The 17,542-nt window shown below is 38.9% G+C and overlaps 1 protein-coding gene across 2 annotated transcripts in view; it reads left to right on the top strand.

Moving 5' to 3' along the window:
- ARHGAP28 (Rho GTPase activating protein 28) overlaps positions 1-17,542 on the top strand; it is a 76,802-nt gene that overhangs the window by 27,884 nt on the left and 31,376 nt on the right. For both annotated transcript variants that reach the window (XM_051773465.1, XM_051773456.1), the window contains exon 2: positions 13,778-13,980. In XM_051773465.1, coding sequence (XP_051629425.1) covers positions 13,812-13,980 — 169 coding nt within the window. In that variant the 5' untranslated portion in view covers positions 13,778-13,811. The remainder of the gene's footprint in view (positions 1-13,777; positions 13,981-17,542) is intronic.

Genomic DNA, 17,542 nt, shown 5'->3' with positions numbered 1-17,542 from the left:
GCCATGAAAAGGCAGCTCACACTTAGATGTTAGGGCTTTTTCAGGCAGGGCTTTGCAGTAAAATTACAAAATGATTCCTAATTCAGAAAGTCTCTGCACAGCACAGAAGTGTAGATGTGTATAGATAGCCACAAATTTTCCAGTGTTGATGCTGTTTTAATATGATGATCAAATTCTAATGAAAATTAACCTAGCAACTCTAAGAAATACTGTATTTTCTTCAACTCTTTTAATTACTTCTTACTAGAAAGTCTCTTCAAATACATTATTTTGAAAAACTTTAGGTGGTGAGTGGTGTGTAAGTTATCATAATGATATAGCAGCCTCTTACTTTGACAGATCTTTCTCGCACCCAAATGATTCCAACTTCTTTGAATAAAATCTGTTCCATTTCTTATCTTGAATTATGCTTTCATTAAGCAACCAATTGATGTCAATCCCCTGTTTCATGTTGTATCAAACATTCCTTTTTATGTGTTATCTAGACTTTTTCACAAAAGCTTTTAGGAGATTACTAAAATGCTCCTTCCCCTTGTTCCTATCTTTGTTGTGTATTCATACATATATTTATATGTGAGCATGAATCCATACAAATGTACAGTAATATTCCCCTTAGGATATTGTCCATGTATATCATAAAGGAAAAGGAGATTAACGGTAGAATACAATACAAATAGGCTGACTTTATGACAGGCTTGCAGAAACTGCTGCCAACCAAGAGTAAATAACAGCTGTGTTAGTCAAAGCCAAATTTAAAAGATAAGACTTGAATTTAGGTGGTCAAAGTCCCAGAAAACCAGGCAAGCTTAATGCCCACAGAAAAAGAACTCCAAGGACAAAGACTCCAACTCAATTGGTATACAATTAAGTTGAAGATAAATGTTCAAAAGCGCTTCTGTGACTTAAAAGCCTAAGTCAAAACTGACTTTGAGAGCAGGAGCATTTACTCTCCCTGTTAAGTCCATAGGGTTTGTGAATCTTTTAGTCTTTCCTGAAAATAGGGGTTAGGTGACTGCCCTCCTTTTTCCCTTTTGGAAGTGTAATCTGTAGTCACCTGAAAGTCCAAAAATATGCTGGTCCAAGCAGTGGCTGAATGCCAGCAGAGATACCAACTCAAACCAAAGAACTAGAGCTACAAGCGTGATTATTCCCCTGTTTTACTGGAAAGCCATATATCATCTGGTTTGGATTAAACTCTGAAGATGTGTTAGCCTGTTCAAGATCCTGTGGAAGCATTTTGAATCAATTGTAACTGACGTAAATATAGCCTTTGACTGGAAATCTTCCAGGGAGAGAGCGAGTTGCAGCAGTTCAGCCAAGATGCATTATATCAAAAGCATGGATAAGTAATTTGATGTCTTCATGGGAAGGATAGCATTACAGTTTCACAACATTCATAAAGTGCCTGCACACTGAAAAATCTAATACAATCATTAAAAGATGGATGAATGCCCGATGAATCTTCACCTCCTGTCATGGATCATGGCTCTTATCTAGCCAGGTGTGGGAAGAGGAGCGTGAACCTACAGTGACAGAGGGCACAACAACAGCTTAGTTGTACTCCTTTGACATGAGCATGTGAGCTTCCAAACATGATTTACTATGTTTGCATAGCAATATTAATTACTTTTTAGTGGTTATCTAGCCAAGAATATGTACAGGGCTGAAAAAGGTCAGATAGAAACTTCAGCCAAGCTCTGTAGGACATACGGAAATTTAGTAGTCCTTTTACTCAAAGTGTGCCATTGCTTTAAGTCATGAACTAGCTCTTATATTTTTAACCCTCTTCTGTGGCAAAACATCCATGTGATTTTGGAGATCTCACTTCACCTCCCTCTGTAAATCTTATTTGATATCTCTGTGGTTGTAATTAGTTAATGCTACAGAGAGGAGTTGGGGTGTTTTGGTAGTTACCAAATTCTTGGTTCTGCTGTTTTTTTCCACTGCATGATGATTTGATATCTGAGTTCAGACTCCAGACTGTGATTGACGGGGAAGAACTCAACAGAGCTTAAACAGGTAATTGTCCAAAGTTCTCTTTCCATTGTCCGAAGACAACTCGGAAGAGCTTACAAAAAGCCAGAACAAACCAGTAAATGTCAAAATAACTAAGAGTAATCCCTTCTTGCAATACAGCACGAAAGGTGCTGAGAAGCTTTCCAGTGTAGTTCTGGGCCATCTAAGGTTTCTGCTTCCCAGGAGAACATGAACAGGCATTTTGTGCCTATGTTAAGATGCTTCAAGAAAAGATAATATTGTCTCTCTATGTCTTTGGAGTCTTACAGTCTTCCATACAACAAGAGCTCATTTTCCTCAGAGATTTCCAAGAGCTATATCTAACTCCTCTAGCATCAATATTAAGAAAGTTAAACATTCAAACTCTATGCACGGGAGTCATTTGGCTGACTTCAGCAGGCCTACTTGTGGGATTCAGAATTACTCACATCACTGAGGTAATGAAGACAAAGGCACTGTGCTTTGTAAATATTAGTGGTCTCTGTAGCTGTAAGAGCTCTAAGACCTTCAGGAGCTGCAGTATGTTTGAAAACCTAGCTTTGAAATACCTGGCACACTGCAGCTTCCCTCAGAGTGCTCATGAATGAAATATTTGAGATAAACCTCAAAAATCATATAAGCAGGAAAGAAAAAAAAATTCAAAGAAAACAGAAAGCTGTTGTGCATCATGGACTAGTTTTACCATTTAAAAAGTGATTTTTCTTATTATGACATTTGTCTTTTTAATGGGTATTGTGGGGAAGTGTAGCTTAGTCCAACAGTTCCAACTCTCACTGGAGTCCAAGTGGTTTGGAAGCATCACTGATTCATTTAACTTCTTACATAGAAAGGTCATGTTTTTCACAGGCACATAGTATAAACGTTTGAACAGAAATTAGAAAAATACCACTTAAAAACTAGGGTGTTGCATTCACAATTCTCATGAAGATGTTCTGTCTATCTCTTTAACATAAGCTTAGAAATCATTTTAAGATCACAGAAAACCTTTTATACTCCATAGATTGGAACGATATAGCCAATGTAGAAGAAAATGCATTGTTGTTGTTTTTGCTTGACCTCTTCATTCTTCTGTTGAAGACCTGAGAATATAATAAACTGAATCTGATTTTGTGGTCCATTGTTTCCTCTGAAAATGGGAATTTCTGCTCTGTGATCTTCTACTTGGTGTTCCCTGTCTGTTTGTCTCCGCCATATTTTAGCCTCCACTCTTCATTTTCACCTCTGTTCTGTCATTTCTTATTGTGACATCTGCCATCATCTCACCATGACCTTTCATAGCACTGGTAATGCTACTAGACTCATCTGGCAACTCAAGCGGTTCTTGCCAACACGTTTCTGTACTTACATTATAAATGAAAAATGTCTTGACCAATCTCCAGTAGGAGTCTTCTACCAGGTTTTGATTTAAATTTAGCTTTATGCTTACACAGTTATGCTTATATGCTTACTTATGTCCTGAATGGGAGAGGTTATCAAATAATATACTGCAATTTAATTTTAAAGTGACTGAAACAGCCTGAAATTTTGACTGAAAAAACATGAGTGAATTCGGAAGAAATTGGTCATTCATTGTTCCAAGAAAAAGTGTAGGTCAAAAACCTATTCTGATACGGTTTCCTTTTAAAGCTTGAAGGTAAAATGTGCGCCACATTAGCAAAACTTCCACTGGCTCAGCAGAGCCAAGAGGATTTACTTCTGTTAATATTACCTGGCTGTTAGGGATTTTTTATTCATAAATTTTTTTAGAACGTAAAGTGCCTTGGTTGCTTTGACTGAGCTTTTTATAAATATTTAGAACTGAATGGAAAGAGGGGCTGATGTGTGACTTCTTTTGATAAGGATATATGACAGTCAAATGCTGTTGGATAAGCATGTGGGAATGCATCCACCACCTGCAATTCCCATCCTGTGCCTTGTGTGTTTGTGTTTGGTCCCCCTGTGCTGCAATGGTATCACCTCCTCCCTGCGTAGAGAGCCCTTCTCAACTTCCCTGCTTGCTCCATCCTTACGTGAATCTCTCATCCAGCACCTGATTTCTGGAAAATGGAAAAGGAAGGGAAAGAAGTGGGGTTCAGAGACAGCTGCAGACAGAGGGACGGAAAGGGAGACAAGAGTTAGAGATGAGGCTCCACGTTGCTTCAAGTCATCAAGAATAGTCACAGATTGTTCAGGACATTGACAAGAGTTTCCCTGTTGATGTACTTTCCATCAGTTTCCTGACTGTGTAACCATTTTTCTTCAGCATAGTGCTTTGAGATATTCTCCAGGATCCATCTACATTTCTTTATTCATTCACATTCTTTATCTACACTGCTTTTTAAGCAGTTTCATTAACAAAAGAACAGCCTATTCAGCAAATGTGGGACTCTTTCCAGAGTAACTCATACAATCTTTACCAATGTACTTGAGTGGTAAAAAATAGAATTATGCTCACATCTCGATTTTTATTTGGCTGCAGAACTTTCCAGCAAATTTTTCATTCCTTCTGACTGATTCAGTATACCACAAAGTACAATACAGGATGAAAAATACAAACTGAGAGTTCAGAATTGCCAGACAGGAACCCAGAGCTGCTGAGAAAAATTTATATGGTGTACATTTGCTCATGAAAATTTTGTAATTTGTAATATCTTCAACATTAGAAGTACCACAAAGAGGGATGTTCTGAATTTAAACATAAGGGATAAATTAAGCCAGCGGGGTTGTAACAGTTTATTACTATCTGAGAATCTGATCCAGGATTTTTATAATGGCAGCATAAAGTTGCTCCTCACTCTGTCAAAAGATTCAAGAGTATCTTCATTGCATATGCATTTTTTTCAATAAAGTAGCTTTAAAGGTTGTATTTTCTTAGCTTTAAAAGCTCAGTGTGTTGTTTTATGTTACTTCAGTCCGGTCTTGTAAACACTGTTAAGCACAACGTTCAAAACATTTTCTCATTAATTGTATGGTAACCAATACCATTCATGACAAAAATGTAAAAGAATACATTAGAGTTTACATATTGACACTTTGTAGGTCAGACATGGCTTTCAATACAGTTAAAACACATCTAAAGGAAAACGCAGTAACTCACAAAAATAAGTAGTGCTTGTTTGCTTAGGTCCTGAAGCCTTTGAAAAAAAAGTGTAATGGGTGGAGTGGTGACATTTACTTAAAAGCATGCATTAGTTATAGGAAGGAAGAAAGTAACAACTGGACTTCACTTAAAACTAAGCACCAAGAAAACTTCAAAGACATATTGCATGATTTCAAGCTCCTGTTTAGCTTCCATGTTCCCTCTCTAGATTTATCTGCCTCCCTACATTGTTTATATCAAGACCTTAAAATATTTACCCTTGAAATGTATTTAGTTGCCTTCCAGTAAACAGTATAGTTCAGTTCTTAATATTATTACCTTAATTCAACCAAAATGACTAAATTTGGCTTTTGAAGTGTTTCAGAGAGAGAATGTCCCACAAATTTTGTGAGTTTCTTAGTGATAATAATCATGCTGGTTGAAAGGATAGCTCCTTTACAATGATCTAAATTAAAAATATATGTATTCTTGTATGTTTGCCACATAAATCCAGGCAATGTTATAAGATGTACTGAAAGCTGTAGAAGGTTTGACCCCTTATGTTTCAGTGTTTCATTGTACCTGCTGAGTATTTTAATATTTATTTTTCTTTAAAAAATCTAATTTGTGCTTTTGGAGCCAAAACTCTTTTAACACTATCCAGGTTATATCCTCTGTGGGGTTTAGTTGGTTTGCTTCTTTGCTTGATGAATGATTTAAGCCTCATTAGAGCTCTTGAACCTGTGCATTTCCTGCCGTTTTAACTGTATCCTGTTGTGTTATAAATAATGAATCTGGCTAAATGTGAGTTGCTTGCAGAGATTTATCAATTTTATTGTGAAAGAAGATTCTGGATTAGTCTGCACATTACTCTCCTCCTCCTTCTAACCTCCTTGCTGTCACACACATGTGCATGCTTAGTGGCCTCATGTACTTCGGTTGACTTGAGACTGTGCTGTCCCCAGAGAGTGCTTACAGGGCTGTTGCTTACCTTACAAGTGACACTACCAGAGCAGTAGGAAGCAAAAAAGAATCACAGCTTTTCCATTGCGTTTTGTGAGAGCTTCCTCACTGCTACAGATAGCTCTCTGAGGAGGAACCAAGTGCCTGAGCAGTGAACAGCATCACACTTTGTGCAGAACTAGAGTTTAGACAATGTAATGCATTTGTGCTTCCTCCTCTCTTTTTCATTCATGTGACTCTACTTCATCTTTGATTCCTACTTCGGGTAAGATGCTGGGTCACTGCTTGCACCAAACTGCAGAACAAGATGTGTCAGCTTCATGTTTACTGTGTGGCTTGACTGAGTAATCCATGCCAAGGACTGGTAATGTTGCAGTAGTAAATCCAGGGCTGCCATACATCTTGTTTTCAGATTTGGTCCAGGTGGAATTTGAAGGGTTTGCCTTAAATTTTGGGGTGCTAAGCTAACTAGAATCTGTCTGAGTGAGTGCCAGATGGAATTTTTGGAGGCATCTACTGAACAGAAGTGGATACATTGTACAGTGCATGCACAGTGAACCTGGTGCTCCTGGAGGCTTTCATCAGCTCTAGCTGATAAAGTGTGACATCCATTGGGTTCAATGCTCAGGCACAAGTCATTGTACTGTACATTTGTACTGTACATTTATACTGTAGAGGCACAATAGATCAACCATTTTCTGGAAGAACAGGATTTTCTAAGCCCAAAGTACGTGGCTCATGTGCCTGTGTTTCCTGCTGGAAAATTTGGCCTGCCCAAATACAGGGCCAACGTGGATGCATGGATTTTTTTTTTCATATAAAAACAATTGGACTTAAGCATCAACACAACAAAAGAATTTGTCACCTCTAACAATAAAAATGTGTTGGAAATGTGTAAGATGTTTAAACTGGCTGCTTACAACCAGCTTTTGCCTGCTGTAGGCCTTGTCCAGATGTTTCTTATCTTACCCATACACACTGAAAATTACATCTAACATATTCTACCATGATCTGCTCATGTTCTTAAGTCTTCAACATTGAAAACTGGCTTATACTGCTTCCTCTTAATATATATGAAAAGAATTCTTTTCAATTCACTTGAAAAAAAAATGGTTAACAGAACATACTCTTGTTAGTGTTAATCGTTTGTGAATCCCTTCTGCCCTTTAGGAACAGCCTTGTTAGGAGAAAGAAGATGGAATAGAGTCCCTTTCAGATTTTGACAGACACACTGCAGCCATGTAGTGCACTGTCTCTGTTGCATCAGGCTAGCACTGAAGTGATGTGATTGCCAGTGTGGAGGAGAGGTCTGGGTTATGTCCCCAAAGGTCACTGTTGCCAGCAGGCAATACCTAGATATTCCCTGCACTCCCTTAGCTCAAAGGGTCTGATTGTGAGAGCCCTCACATCAAAATGCACAAACAGAGAGAGATTCTTCTGCAATCTCCATGATCAGCCACAGAGCGGGTCACAATGTGGCCTTTGTTACAGCAGAGGACTTCCCTAACATTTACAAAAAAGTTACATATGAGACAGCTGAAGAACCCAAGGTGAAACACATTTTTAAATGTTGACAGGTAACCTGCCATGCAGACTCTACAGTTGAATCTCATAACTTCTGTTAGTACCTCGATGAATTGCAGACAAAGTATAATTAAATAAATTAAATTTTTAATTCCTGTAAATCCTACAAGTCGTTTCTCTTTTAAATCTTTTAAATCTTAAGACTCATTAGACAACTCCTTTGGGTCCCAAAAATCATGGAATCATTGAATCATAGAACATGCTGAGTTGGAAGGGACCCACAAGGATCACTGAAGTCCGACACCTGGCCCTGCACAGGGCAGCCCCAAGAATCACACATGTGCCTGAGAGTCTTGTCCAAACACTTTGTGAACTCTGGCAGGTTTGGTGCTGTGACCATTTCCCTGGGGAGCCTGTTCCAGTGCCCAACCTCCCTCTGGGTGAAAAACCTTTTCCTAATATCCAACCTGAACCTCCCCTGACACAGCTTTATGCCATTCCCTCAGGTCCTTCTACTGGTCACCAGAGAAGAGATCAGTGCCTGCCCCTGGTGAGGAAGCTGTCAACTGCTATGAGGTCTCCCTTTAGTCTCCTCCAGGCTGAAAACACCAAGCAATCTCACTCACTTCTTGTATTCTGGAGGATTCCCCTCCAGATCCTTCACCATCTTTGTAGTCCTACTTTGGATGCTTTCAAGGAGCTTCTTATCTTTCTTAAACTGCAGCACCCAAAATTGCACACAGGGCTTGAGGTGAGGCTGCACCAGTGCAGAGCAGAGCAGGACAATCCCCTCCCTCGACCGGCTGGTGATGCTTTACCTGATAACCCCCAGGACAGGGTTGGCCCTCCTGGCTGTCAGGGCACTGCTGACTCATATTCAACTTGCCATCGACCAGGACCCCCAGATCCCTTTTCTGTGGCACTGCTCTCCAACATCTCGTTCCCTAGACTATACGTACATCCAGAGTTGACCTTTCCCAGATGCAGAATCTGAAGTAAAATTAAAGTTGACAGAATGATATTTTGAAGAATATTTTGTAGAATACAAAGACAGGCAAAATACAGAATTCTTGTGGTTTCAAGTCTAAGTGATACAATAAGACGATAGTTTATTTTCAAACAGAGCTTTGTAACAAAGAGCAATGAGATTCATATGTTTTCAGAATTCTGCTGGGCTACAGGATGAGAAAATTAATAATGAAATAAAATCCTATTCTGCCTCTCACTCAAATTCTCCATTACAAGGGGGGCTGAGTGACAGCTCTGTGAAATCAGTGAGCTTGATAGTTTAAATATTTGCTATGCTAGATGTTAGAGAAAGGACTGGGAAACTTTAGGGTCTACTGTATACAACTTGCCTAACATTTGCGAGATAATCAGAAACAGAAGTGTATAGATGGATTAGGGGGTTAAATGTTGTCTGATACATACCCCTCTCTGTGATCAGAAGCCACCGAGCATGGAGAGAAGGAAATAAGCAGACAGCAAACAATATAGGGTCTCCAGGAAGGAACAAGAAGGTGAGAGATTTGGGGCAAGGGTGAACTGTGCAGTGAACTGTGCACAAAAATACTATTTCCCATTGCTGGACTCTGCCTGGAATTTGTATACATTTTATTTAAAAGGAAGATAAATAACGGTACGTGACTGCTTCCTAACAATTCAGAACAATTCTTAAAAAAGAAGAATAAATGTTATTTCCTTGTCAGTGCAACCTACCATCCTCTTTTTTACATTTGAGAAGAGCTGAGCATTTATATTGCCAGAATGATTGCAATGTGAAAAGGTGGATTTTCATCCTATAATGCTTCCTTCATCTTCCTCATTCCTATAAACGTGATTAATTGTGGTGAAGCAGGTTCAGGACCCACCAAATTAAATGAAGTATAACAGCCCACAAAAGTAAGATGTCCTGTCTCTCTCTGTAAACAAGGATTAAGTGCTGGTTTTAACTACAAGATGACTTTATTGCTCCTATTTGTTTTATGGATTCTTTACTATCCATTACTTAATTGAACTCAAAGCAGAAGCCTGGCTTTATCATTACTGAGCCTGTGAGCAATCATTAGGTGTCACTGAGCCAGCTCTTCATGTGGTTTGACAGACTTTTACTTTGGAGATAGGATAAGAATAGCTTATTGGATCTGGCTTGGCTATCCTGAAATCAATGTGTGGTATCAGATCCTGAACAGCACACTTCTGCACTACATATGGAAGATAAAATTTAGGGTCAGTAGGCCTGCTTTGCTGTTGCATTTCATCAGAATTCTAAACGTACACCAGACCAAAACCAGTCACACATAGTTGAATCAGTCTCCTTGTGCCCATGGAAATACCCTACTTCCTTGCAAAAATCTTTCCGCAGAAAGCTTTCTAAATTATATCATCATATTTCTCCTTACTGGCACTCTTTAACCCTTTCTCCTTTTTTTTTTTTATTCCACCCTGAAAACAATTTCAGCTCGTTCAGTGGAGTTGCTATAATTGTTCCTCAGTGCTTTTAGATTCATACTTCTCTCCCAGCTCTTTCCATCTAGTAAGCCAGGATCTGAGATCCCTCCTGTGTTTAATTTAGTCAGTGTTAGATTAGCTCACCACTACCCATGTGTGTGAACAAAAGAAACTGAGCACGAGCTTTTTGATTGCTGCTTACTTAACAGGACTAGTTTTCAGCTTTTCTATAGGAGCAACAGAATCAGCTTAGTGAAAACTTTTTATTGTTCTAAACTTCTGTACAGACACTGAGGAAAAAAAAGAGCAAATGAGACAGAATAGGTTGAAGGTGAAAAAGGTGTCAGGAACAGAGGTTTTCTGCTGCGAGAGTTCCCAGTTAACAGGCAGCCTGGGCTTGAACTATTTCTGAGAGGCAGGCTGATTGCTGAGTCAGTGGGCATTTAGTGTCCTTCAAGAATTAATTAAAAGCAGTGAAGAATATGCTTTGCTTCCTCAGTAGGATTTTTTTTTCCTGAAACTGTTTTGACCATCTTTGGCTGGAGGAAATGGGAGACAACTGCCATTATCACATAAAGGCAAGACCACTTCCTCCAGAACAAGAGTCACAGGTATATGGGTCAAAACAGCAGCTGGAGGTCTTTCAAACACATGAGCTTTTAATAGGCAGACTGACAATAATTGAAGAAAGTTTGTACCAGACCACCTGGAAGCAAGCTTCAGATGTTTACCAATAAGGATTAAGCACCTCTGCCTAACCTTTCTCATTACAGAAATTTTACACAGCTTGATTTAATCCAGGTTGAGATAACAAGCCTCATAGATGAAGTTCTCAGGAGACTTTGTTCAGCTGATTTTCCAAATAAACTCTGTACTTTAATATTGTTGTAAATGCTCATTAATTACCCAGGAACCTTAGACGTATTTGGTAAAGCTGGTTGCCACAGCAGTTGTTGCCATGCTACATGGTCTGTTTTGCATTTAGCTTTTTGGTGTGGTAGTATTACAAAATAAGCATACTCGCTGTGGGGAGAAAAGCAGCAACCCACCAAGCCTCTTTCTTCCTAATATGGTGAAATAAAAAGCCTTAGTTCGAGCCAGCTGAAGTGGTGATGGAGTCGGGGCCCAAGGAGCAGGGTCATGGTCAAGATTCACACTGGAAGGGCAGGAAATGTTTAAATTCTCTGACCATGATTAAATTATGGGATCCAATGATGCTATCAGAGCTGCCCTTTTCTCCTCCTAGCACATGTTTGATTCCAGACTGGTGAGAGTGTTCCGTACTGCAATTGCTGGCTTGAGATCTATGGGCTGTGCTGTATAGCACATGTAGGAACTTATTTTTCACAAAGGTTTATGTTAAGTAGGGACATGAATTTCTCAGTGGGCAGCAGTGTGGGGGTTTCAGGCAGAGCCCTGAGCTGAAGCGGAGGCTGGTGAGGGGCAGTCTGCGGCAGGAGGATAGGCACCGGCCCAGGCTGTCTCCTCTGCTCTCACAATGTCCAGAGAACAGGGGCCCCAAACGCCATTAGAGTGCCAGGAAGTTTTGCCTTTTTCCTTATTTGTGTTCACTATCACCTTTTAAACAAAAGAACTCAGCTTTTCACAGCAGCAAGTAGTTGGTCAGTGGTAGCTGTTTCCCCCATCCCCCTGCCAGCTCCCAGCTGAAGAGATGGGGTTTTCTGGCTGCTTCTCAGGGGTTGTGCTTCTGCTGGTTAAAACCTCTGCTTGGGGATGCTTGATACAGTATTAACTCGTGATACTTAGGTCATAGTGAGACATGCTTTTTTTTCTTACTTGCTGACGCAGGGAAGAGAGACAGTTGAATCCACAAAAGAAAGGGAAACCCATAAGAAACCAGAGGCTGACACATCCAGAATACATAATCCCAGTGATTATAATTTATCAGGTACCCTAGTCATCTGAGGCTTTGCAAACAAAAGCCGACTGAAACACGTCTCCCCAGAGGGAAAGCTATGTGGAAAACACTCAAATAGCTTTAACCACAGTTGTGTCACAAATTCCTCTCAGATTTGGTGACTGTGGCTTGTTCTAATTAAAACAGTAACAGTTTCACCACTGTGTTTTAAAGTAAACAATCATTTTCTGTTTATAAGGGGGAAAAAGGAGAAAAACAGTGAAGATAGCACTTCTCTGCCTGGAGTACATGTCTCCACAGCCCCATAGCACATTTTCTCCTGCAGTGTTGTCACCCATCACAAAGCTTTGCTTCTCAGCAGCTCTCCAAGAGAACATGGGTAGTTTTGGCAACTGAATCATCCATATAACAGCTGCATGTGTTCAGAAAAAGGCAAAGGCCTGAGCTTTAACTTTTATAAAGCCTGATCACATCCAAAGCTGAATTTGATGTGCTCCGTTGTTTCTACCACAGCTCCCTAACCTGGGGCTCAGACCTAGCCCAGAAGGAGCCCCTCAGATAGAGCAAGGATGCTGCAGGAGCCCCAAGAAAGCAGCTAGCCCTTCACTGGCAAGGAAGGATGAAGCAGAGGCAGCAGCACAAAGAGGAAAAAGCATGCTTGGTCAGCTTTATTAAATAACATATTCTTTATACATCCATTATCAAAACTTTGACACAGAGGGAAATACTGAAAAGGAAATCTTTCTTTTTTTTTTTAGTGGAGTAAAAGTGTTACCTGTGTTTTTAAACAAAGGCGTGTTGGCAGAATGGAGAAAGGGAAGGAGAATGCAGAAAAGGAAGAGAAAGGGAAACTACATTTGAATTAATTCAGATAAGTGAAGGCCAGAAGACCTTATGACAGAACTTTCCATTAATTCCTGTAGTCTAGCTCTCTGCCATAATTGTGTTACCTCCTAACTCTTTTGTACAAATACTGTTGTGGTTATTATTACTGATTACTGTATCTACTACAATTATACTTACAAAAGTTGTTTACAGTATTGCAGCCATAATAATGTAAAAGAGCAAAGTCAGATGAGACTTTCATGGTGGATGTTGTATTAAATTTTGAATTAACTTATATAACTGTCTTCAGCTGCAAGTACTTACAGTGGGAAAAGATCAGAACAAAAGAGTAAGGAACAAACTTTGTTTTAATTCAATCACTGTATTGAATCTTAGGTTTAAACTTGATTTTTAGTGAATCATAATTTTTTGAACCTGTGATCAAAGCCTTCTGTCTGACCCAGAATATACTATTTCAATTCAAAGACAAATTTTGTTAAATTTTTTTCTATTTTAGCTTAATTTAAGAAAAAAAATCTTTTTAAATCTTTTTTAAATTTTTTTTTAAATCTTTTCAAATAAAAGGTAATGATTTCTCTGAATTAAAGTATTTCAAGTTTTAAATTGTTTTCTGGAGCCAGTATAAGTTTATAAAATTTTTCAGGGTTCCTAAGTCTCATTATTTTTCCCCAGAGTTTTCACTGAAAAATTTCAGCCAGCCAGCAAAACAAGAAGGGATAGAAAGAGAAACTGAGGTATAAAAAAGGTAAAATAGTTTTCCAGTGTGTCATTAGATGGATATCAGTATTACAAATAGAAATTTCGTCTCCTGCATCTCTCTCTTGAGTGAGAAACACTAAACATTAAATAGATAAATTATTAGATGCAAAATAAATGTCTAGCCATAATTGTTCTGAGCAACAGAGTTCACTACAATTACTAGAACTGTTTACTTAGTCTCTGAAATCTTGTTCCTTCCTCCCTGCTACAGTCACAGGTGAAGCCCTAGTTGCCTGCTCCATGATAGAAAGGTAATTTTATTTGTATTACTGTCTCTTCAGAAAGTCCCTCTCTCGTTGTCGAAGAATTAACAGGATGCTTTCAAATGAGTCAGCTCCTCCTCCTACATTCAGTCGCTCCAATTCGCAGGCCTCCATGGACAGCACTTCCATGGAGGACTTTTGGTGTGAAGTGGAGAGCATCAAGGAGAGCAGAGAAGATGGATCTGAAGAAGCAACAGTCTTGGAGTTCAAACCTGCTGATGGTGAGCACACAAACATCACTTCTTCCTTATGCCTTGGCTTTGCCTTCTCACTAAAGAGTCATGCCCTGATCTCCTTTCTCGTGTCACTCAGTATGAGCAAAAGTACTAGGCTGGGTCACTGTAGCTCTGCTTCTGAACATCACAGTCAATCACTGGAAAGAAGCAATAATTCACTCTGGTTTATAACTGGAGCTGGTAATTAACTTCTGAAGTAAGGTTTTTTTGCATTGACTTTGTGCTTCAGGAGAACAGATACGGTGTAATTCGTAAAGGAGAGGCACTCAATGAAAGCTAAATCTCCAGCATTAAATAGACTAAAGCAAAACAATTAAAGTGAAACAATTTATTTTGTTAAATTTATTTTGTTAATAATTCATTTAGTATGCTGGAATTTTAAATTTTCTGGCTTTTGGTTGGATATGATGCAGAAGTTATTAAAGTCTTGAAGAATTTTTTGGTTAGATATTGTTTAGTGCTATCAGGAATTTGATAACTGCCTGTTTCTATGAGATTACCCAATTTAGATATAATTCAAGAAGAGTTTAGAGTTTAGTTCAGAGGTAGGTCTGAATATATGGGTGCCTACATTGTTCAGACTCCCCACTTGACCAAATTCATTCATCACTTATGCAACATATCCTGAAGGTATTACTACCTCATTCTGTTATCTTAACCTTTTCCTCTCTCTTGTTTTGTACTGTATTTGGAAAAATACATAATAGTCTGTGCTGGCTTGTTGCAATACAGCTTTGTGTTAGATTTGATAACATGTAGAACAACAGTTCACATTTTTTTCCGGTTTTGACCCCATTTACAAATGCATTATATTGTGCAACACAAAATACCAGGTGTTACTATAGGATGAAAAAGAATTTCTTCTGAGGTCATGACCCACTGATAACTCTTTCTGGAGAACATCTTGTGGCTTATGGCTACTAGTCTGGTAATTACTGATCTAGGGATAGATTTTGAAGCAATGGTGTGTTCTTTCCTTGCAATTATTAACACAAGTGGTGATGAGGTTTTTTTTACTTTGACACGCAATGGGATGTCATTAATTCTGCTCCCAGGAAGAATGGTGAAAAGGGGGGAAAAGTACTACATTATTAATCAAACAAATATGTAATCAGTCATGGTAAGTAACTTATACAGAGGTATCTAACTCCAACCACGTACTGTTCCCATTGGAAACACCTCCCACTCAGTAGTTCCCAGTAGGGCTCTCTTGGAAGCCAAGGGAGAAGACGGGTTCACCAGAAATCTTGGTCTGCTATGAGGGTTATGGTCGATCAGCTTAAATCTAAACTGCACTCATCTGTTCCTTATTGGGAAAATTCTTGTCTGATCATACTCTTTAACTTGGAGACCTTAGAAAGAGGTTGTGAACCTATTGGTGTCTCTCCTTCATTCAGCATGAACTGACAGGCATCTCTGACTTGTCTGCACCATCAGGAGAATGTCACAAATCTGTGAGTTACCAAGCTGTGTAAGTTAGTAGGGAAAGTCAGTACAGAACCTCATTTTCCAGAAAGTTTTCCATCACTTTCATTACTGCTGAACTAAATCTTCACAACAGCCCAAACTCTGCTGCAGTCCTATGTTACCCTTTGTCTGATTACACCTCATTACATTGCACTGATTTTTTCCCCTCTGACATTAATTAAAAATGAGACTGCAAGTCAAAGTGCAGCACATCTCTACACTTCATTTACCTTCATTTTGTTGTTTTAAACATATATATATATATATTGCATACACTCACACACAACCAGGCAATGTTTGTCCTAGTTATTAAGATCAGGAATATATTCAGTTTGGGATTATAAATCTTGGAAGTTCTATTAAGGTCCTAATAGGATAATTCTCCTTGCCAAATCAATGTGAAAACCCTTGGGGCAAAATAGAAACAAATATTCGTTGCCCTTTTGAGATGTCTTTGAGAGGAAGAGATGCAAGATCCTTAAAAAGAAGGCCAAAGGGTGATAGCAGCCAGGCACCACTGATACTGTCAAAACCACAGTGTGGTTTGCCAGACAACACATGCAAGGGACAGACAACAGCACACTTACTCTGCTGATGTTAGTAAATACAATCAAAAAAGAACAGAAGATTATAACAAGTGACACAAGGGGTGAAAATGTGAAAATGTAGGGGAGGAGGAAGACATGTGGTATTTAAGATGTCTATGATGTACTGAGCTGCTTTATAACTTCATGTTTCAAGGCTGAGATGCTGTGCATTGTTTAAGATTATATCTGTGAGTTATTTCAGGTTATATCTGAAATTCAAAGCAAGGCACACCTCTTTCCTAGCAATCTCTGTGAGAAAAAGATAATTACTGTCTCAATTATCTGTTTATCTTCTGGTGGAGCACAGTATCAAGACCCTGCAGTATAAGTAGCTAACTGTCAAAATAAGATTTGTAAAACAACGTGAGGGGTTTTTAACCTATGTTTAAAACCTATGTGACATAAGATTTTGAAGTTTTTTTAATGCATAAATTTCTTCTCTTTGATAGTTTTATTCCTCTGATTGCTGTTGCTATTTCTTAGTCTATTGTTTGTGAGTGGTTGAAACAGGAAGAGGCCAAAAGCCAGAGAAAACAAGTGGTAAACAGGCAGAATTTCATGTCTGCCTTACTATTTTTCATAGCATCATGAAAAACGAGTTTGATTAAAAACTCAATACTTGGAAAGAATATGTCAAGACAAAAGCTAAAATTAATATAATTAAAAAACTGAAACATGGACAGATGTGGCTCCAACAGCAGCACAGAAGAATGAGAAGAGACCTTCTTAGAAAGAAGAGTGAGGAGGGAAGTTCGAAACTTACAAAGATGGGAAGGGAACACTGTACTCCTGTCTGTGGATACAGAAAGGATGAGAGCAGAGAAGCTGTTTCACAGCATACAGGGCTGGTCACACCCCTGGCTAACACAGAGCAAGGGTTTTAGAAGCAGCTATTTTTGTAGAGTTTTGTAAAGAGGCAGGGCAGTTAACAATGAAGTCAGTGATGGCACATGCATAAGATGCTTTTGCTTGTCCCTACAGCCCAGTCCTGTAATTTTCTCTTTTGTGTATCTAGCTGCCAAAGTGCAGCAAACTGGTGTCCATCAATCAGCCTGCATTCTGATGTCAAGAAGAGGCAATAAAGGGAGAGTGGAAATACCAACCTGCCATTAAGACCAGCACTGGGACAAGAACAATAAGTGCATTGACTAGTTGTTTTATAGAACATGCTGCAAATTAATCCATTTCCTGTTTGACATGTTTATTTGTAGTACCTCTTCTTCAGTTAGAGCCGTAATGAAATTAGTGTCCTGTCTCAAGCAGCATACTGCTGAGCTAGGATTGCTCCCAAAACTGAAATGAAGGACCTCAAAAATCTCCTATGTGATGAGAGATTTTAAAAGACTGTGACTATTTACTTTAAAAAGCAGACAAATAAAAAAGCAATGACAGCAAAATTTAAAATCACTAAATGATTCAGAGAAGGCAGACTGGGAGCTTCTGGTAGTCCAATAATTGCAAGGCATATTAATTTAATGTAACAAGTAGCAAGC

Source organism: Manacus candei, unplaced genomic scaffold, assembly GCF_025592945.1.
Source record: "Manacus candei isolate 608988 ecotype Guabito, Panama unplaced genomic scaffold, ASM2559294v1 h1tg000008l, whole genome shotgun sequence".
NCBI lineage: Eukaryota > Metazoa > Chordata > Aves > Passeriformes > Pipridae > Manacus > Manacus candei.
This window is presented reverse-complemented; position numbering and strand designations above follow the sequence as displayed.